This window comes from Crocuta crocuta, unplaced genomic scaffold (assembly GCF_008692635.1).
Source record: "Crocuta crocuta isolate KB4526 unplaced genomic scaffold, BGI_CrCroc_1.0 scaffold231, whole genome shotgun sequence".
NCBI lineage: Eukaryota > Metazoa > Chordata > Mammalia > Carnivora > Hyaenidae > Crocuta > Crocuta crocuta.
This window is the reverse complement of record NW_027528357.1, coordinates 2,463,141-2,469,140: the sequence shown is the minus strand read 5'-3', so window position 1 is coordinate 2,469,140 and position 6,000 is coordinate 2,463,141. Positions and strand designations below refer to the sequence as shown.

Genomic DNA, 6,000 nt, shown 5'->3' with positions numbered 1-6,000 from the left:
CAGACTGAGACAGGAGGGAGAGAGGGGGCTGGGGAGGGAAGCATGAGTGTGTGGGCTCCCAGTTCTGGAAAAGCAAAAGGAAGACAGGGAACCTACCGTGGGCTCCTTCAACCCAGGAGATTCTGAAGGACTTGCGAAGGGTGGGGGGTACATTAAAGAAGCTGCTTCACCCTCTAAAAGCTTCCTTGGGGCGGGTCCCTAGATGGTAGCTTACTGCAACTACCCCTCCAGGGCCCCCTTCATGGCTGGAGCTCAGGGCCACTCCCCTCCATCACTGCGAGCCCCCCCCAGGCCCTGCAGCCAGTGAGGGAACAATAGGGCTTTGTCACAGGGAATCCACCCTCCACCATCATCCGGGCCTCCGTCAGGGTCCCTGCTTGGACTCAACCACAGCTGCCCCGTGGCCCCTCTTCCCTGCGCCTCCTCAGGCCTTCCTGCACAGCGAGGGGACTTGGGGGGCCCTCAGCAGACCCCATCGTGGGCTGGGACCTCTCCCCCAGCTGGGGCGTCACATGTCCCAGCCAAAGTCTGAGTCCGCTGGAGTGTGTGTGTGTGTGTGTATGTGTGTGTGTGTGTGTGTGTGCATGCGCACGCGTATGTGTGCGTGTGGTCTCCAGTTCCAGGCCCTGCAGAGGGGTGAGGGACCAGATGGCAGACCCAAGAACATGGTTTTCAGCCCTGCTCACTTTTCCTTCTGGAGGGACTCCCCAGGGCCACATCTGCCCTCTCCCGAGGGGTGGGCAGCCCCTTGGCAGCTCAAATTCCTTCTTTCCCGGGACTTCCTCCCAAGCCATCTTGATTCCTAACTTCCCCAGCTCATCAGTCCCCCACGTTGTCAGATTTTTTTCTATCATTTCATGTTGATGAGAGAAAATCGAGCGTCCCCAGTCTTTGCTTCACCCCCAGCCACTCTATTCCTGGTAGGGGCATTTATTTTCCACGTGTGTGGGTCTGTGGGTGCCTTTGTCAGTGCAGGTATATGGCATGTCAGGGGTGCAGCACGTGTGACCACCTTCTGGGGTTCCTTCAAACAGAGCACAAATACAGCCCTCGGTCACTGAAACTTCTCATCTGTCGATGGGTACTGAGAAGAGGTACGGGTGGCTTCTGGTGAAGGTGTGTGTCTGGCAGTGGTGGGTGGGGTGGGATCAGGCCAGTGTCTCCTACACCTAATCTGGACCTCAGCCACTTTTTCCCTCTTCAGAGCTTCCCTCTTGGGCCCCTTGAGGGAGGTGGGCACACTCCCCAGTCCCAGCCTCCACCAGAGCAGCCCAGGGGGCCCCCAAGAAGGTTTGCTGACCAAGGCCCGGGTGCTCAGAGCCTGACTAACTCAAAGGGGCACCCATACCTGGCTCCAGGAGGCTGGGGCAGAGGCAGGGCACAGGGGGCTGTCCTGTCTGCTGGCCTTAGTGCTCCTGGGCTGGGACCAGCGAGAACGGGGGGGGGGGGGGGTGTTAGGGCTGCAGGGCCGCACACCATGGATGCTCATCCAGATATTGAGAGTGAAACCCAGAGGCTGAAGGGCCCCTGCAGCCATGAGATCCAATTCAGATGCTGACCATGAACCCGCTCACTGGGCAGGATACACCTGGCGGGAGGCAAAGGAACACAAGTGCATGCCCCAGGGAGGGCCACTGCCTCTAAGATGGCCAGGGCAGGTTGGCCAGGGCAGGGTGGGGGCTTCCCCAAGTTCCTCTCTGTCCCCAGTCTGCCTCATTCCTCCAGTTCATGAATTGGTGTGCTGATCTGAGGGTGACTCAATTTAAATTTAACTTGCCCCAGAGAGCTCTGTGGGGTTCGTTGGAACCTCCTTACAGAGAAATGGCTCCTGGCTGGGGAGGCTCTCTCTCTTGGGGTGTTCCTTCCCTGCCTAACTGGAGGTCTGGCTCTTGGTGGTAGCAGTGGGGCCAACGCCTGTCTCCCTGCACAGGGACTTAGAGCTGTGATGCCCTCTGTCTTCCTGGTGCCCCCATTGGGATCAGTGTTCCCTGCTTCTCATGGAGACACGTTCAATCCCTTGGTCTTGTGTTCAGGGCCCCACTTTCACTTATGCTCTCACTTTTTCCCACCAGGTCTATGCCTCTTGATCAAGTTCCCTCCAGGAAGCCCTCCCTGCCTACTCCAGGCCACAGTGAGCTCTCTCCTTTGACCCTCTCCAGCCGTGGCCTCTCCTGTGCCATGGGTTGGTCCAGGAGTTCTTTACACAGCCTGGCTCTGCCTCTCTCACCTGAGACCCTGTTCTTCCCTCAGCCGCCCTCCACACCCTTCTCTGTTCCCATTTCTTTCATCTTTTTTAACGTTCACCTCTTCCCCATCCTCTTCCCACCAGAAGGAGTATTTAATGGATATTAAATTATTTTAAACTGACTTTTTTTGTTGTTGTTGTTAAATAGCTTGGTGATAGTGCTGACTCAGGATCATCTCACTGTTTAATATTGAATATGCAATTAATAGATAGATGTTTAGGTTTGGCTCTTTTTCCCCCCTTTCCACCACAGGAAGAATAAAAGAGCTGATTAATCTGGTTCGGGGCAAGTGGCAGCGGCAGGAGATATATGGCAGAAAGGAGATGAGGTTAGCAAGTTGGAGTCAGAGAGCTATTGCCTTCAAGGCAAGTGAAGGAGAAAAGGTTTGCATTTGAGCTCAGCACGGCCTCACCGGGCACGGCATTTTCTGACACCACACTCTGGTTCTGGAGAAAACCGGCCGGACTCTGAGCTGTCTGCTCTGCCCTTGAGGGGCCCCCTACGCCCCCTCAGGGGCCTGCCTCTGCGAGGCCTTGTTCATGCCACCGACTTCTTCTCCAGGGGTAGAAACTCCCCTCCTTCAAGGCCAGCTCAGGCGCCATCTGCCCAAGGTCTCTGGCATCCCCCACTTACGTCCGGAGCCCCTTCTCTGCGACTGCAGGTGCTGCTTACTGTCCGAGCTACCTTCCTGTGCACCAGAGCTTTCTCCCCAGCAGGGATAGGAGCTCTTCACTGTGTCCTGCCCCGCTGCCTGAACAGGGTGTTACACGTGAGTCACTGCATGACGGGGTGACCCGGGGCCTGGGGCCTGGGGCCTGCCGCCGCCCTGCACCACCAAGGAGACGTCCTGTGTGAGGCAGGACGGTACCCTTACCACCAGGGTGAGGATGCCTAGGACTGGGTATTTGAGGAGCCTCCATGTGTATAGAAGACCAAAGTAATTGGACTGCCAGGAAAGGGCAGGAGCCCACAGCATGAACCAGGTGGGCTCTGCTTACCTGGGCCCTTCACACCTGAGCCATCTTTACCTCAGCTGACCCACCCCCACTCTCGGAGTTCTCAGAAGATCACAGGGAGGTATGTCAGTGCCCTGGGCCGTGGGGTTCCTTGGGGCAGCACCAAGACACCAGCTGGACTCTGGGTGAGGGTAGGGGTGGGGTGTGGGATTTGAGACCCAAGTCAGGAGGGTCCTAGACATAAAGGCCGTGTGCCCAGGTCAGGGTCCTGTGAGGGCCCAGAGGGCAGCAGCCTGAGCCGGAAGGACCACAGGTCCCAGGGGCAGACTGGCCACCTGTGGCCACACCGCAGTTCTCTCAGGATGAGGATCTTGACTCTGAATTTTCAAGTAGCTTTTGCCTATTTTCCCTTCTGCTCTGAATTTCCTAAACACTTTTTGTAGGGAGGGAGGTCAAGGGGAGAGAAGAATTCCTCAGAGCCTATCTAAGCTGAGAAGAGCGTGACCGTCCAGGCACAGAACCCAGGGGGAAGGTGCTTGGAGAGGGAGCCAGAGTGTGGCCTGGTGGAGAATCTGTGTGATGGAGGGGACAGAGCCTCTCTGGGGAATGGGGCTCTGTGCTCGTGGGGTGTGGCTGTGTCCCTTTCCAGACATCTCCCTGTCTGCCTGGCTCTGTCTCCAGAATCTTGACCTCCGTGGTCCCAAGCCCCCATGACAGCCCTTCTCAGATGTGCCCAGTCTGGTCTGAGCCTTCCCAGGGCAGGGCTGCAATCCACTTCCTCTCTCCCAGCCTGGCACCCTTTCAACAGTTCAGGCTCCATCATAGGGGGCTTTCCTGGGTGACATGGAGGTGGGCACCCCCTTTGGATTTCCTAAAGGAGGCAGAAGAGTGCCCCAGGACATGCTCCTCATTTACTTACAGGAAGGAACCCCATCTTGCAGACCCTGATCACCTCCCCACTTCCCTCCACTTTTCCCACACCAGTCACCCAGAGCTGCAAAGCCCTGCCCCAACTCCCAGCCAGGAGGTCCCTAGGGCCCTTGCGGCAGTGGCAGGGAGTCGCTGCATCAGGGAGAGGGAGGAAGGGTCGGGTCGGGGGAGGGGGGCAGAGACAAGTGAGCCCTCACGTGAAGGGGGCTGGCGCAGGCAGCTACTACCTCCTCGGCTCTCGCTGTCCGCTGGCTTCACCTGGATCGGCCGGTTCATCTGCAACAGAGCACAGGGGACAGTGTCAGAGCAGGCCTGGGGGTGAGAGACAGACACCCACACCCAAAGGTACACTGGTGTTCGCAGGTACATAGGTGCACGGACCACATCCACCGACACATCCACCCACACCACTGCTCCCCCGTGCAGCCGCACAGAGGCAGCAAAGCCCCAGCCGTCTCCCCTTCCCTACACAGTCCCCAAGGCCCATTGTCTTAGGAAGGCTTCTCTGGACTGGAGACTCTGTGATGTCCCCATCCCAGCTTTGAACAGCACTTGCTAACCTGTGACCATCACAGCGCATCTCTGGCCAGAGGGTATGATCTTGCTGGAGACAGCTGGCTTTGCCGAAAAGAACCGCTCTCCAGCCACCCCAAGCCTCTCACGGATGTGGGCTTTGTGTGCCAGGGGTCCCTGAGGCTCTGGGCCATCCAGCTTCCAGCTGGAGCTGAACTCAAGTCTGTGGCTCCTGACTGCAGCTAGGGCTGCCCCTTGGGGTTTATGTGGTGCGGGCACAGCCACCCATCTCCCGTGGTACCTAGGGGTCAGGANCCGGCTCTCTCATGGGGATCCGCTTCAGTGCTTCATTCAGGCCACTAGGGGTCTCTGAACTCCAAGCATCCGGCTATGGTTCTGCGCCGGTCTATAATCCTCCCCGCTGCTGGCGGCCAGGGGGTGGGCTCTCCAGCCCAGAGGCCCCAAGATATTTCAGACAATAAAAATGGAAGGAATCACGCAAATGGAATCCTACTTTATGTCTTTTCCAGTGCTTTCGCCTGTCAAGTACCTCCCTTATCCTTTACTGCATTTTCATTTCTCGCACAAACAAACGCCAACAGGCAGACAGGGCAGGGACTAACATCCCCATTTCATAGATGGAGAAGCTGAGGCGGGGCCACCCCCATGGCAGGATGAGCCCAGGAACCCGAGTCTGCCAGGTCTGTCTCTAGGCTTCCGTCCTGCACCAGGTGACTTAGTGTTGTCAGTTCCCCTCGTGTGTGTGTGGAGGCTGGACTAGCCAGTCACACGCTTCCTCGAGCCTTATGGTCTAGGATTCGAAGTGAGTTGTGGCTGCGTCAAGACAAGTGGGTGGGGGAACGTGGGTGCCTGTGACTCAGCAAGGTGAAGACAAGGCCAGCGGAAGGGCAGAGCCACCACGAGGAAGGACAGAGAGGCAGGAGGCAGGGCACGGAGCAGAGGAAATGAGACACAGGTGGCCTGCGGGGGGCCAGACAGGACTCTGGGGGCCAGTCCACTTAGAGGGGGGTCAGGGTATCATTGTTTGCCTCCAGGTCCCCACTTGGCATGCCTCCTGGAGTCGAGAGGAAAAACGGTGTTCAGTATGTCAGCCCTGCCGGCAGAGGAAATTGTGGTGTTACAGAAAGCTCCAGTCACAGGGAGAAGGAAGAGAGACATAGTGAAGTTCCTGGCTTCGTTTAGGGGGTTCTGGGCCCCCCATAAACAGCCTCCCTTGCAGCTCTTGAGCAAAGGGTGCAGAAGCCCCTGGAGGCATCTGGCTACTGGGGAAGGGCTCCAAGAAGGGGGCAGGGCTCTCCTGGTTTCCCATCCGGTGCCTTTTGGGACTCAGGATC

At 57.8% G+C, this 6,000-nt stretch overlaps 1 protein-coding gene across 1 annotated transcript in view; it reads right to left on the bottom strand.

Annotated features, from left to right (window-relative positions):
- CELF4 (CUGBP Elav-like family member 4) overlaps window positions 1-6,000 on the bottom strand; it is a 285,465-nt gene that overhangs the window by 58,722 nt on the left and 220,743 nt on the right. Inside the window, exon 3 of the mRNA XM_077753849.1 lies at window positions 4,330-4,408. Within this exon, the coding sequence (XP_077609975.1) occupies window positions 4,330-4,408 (79 nt within the window). The remainder of the gene's footprint in view (window positions 1-4,329; window positions 4,409-6,000) is intronic.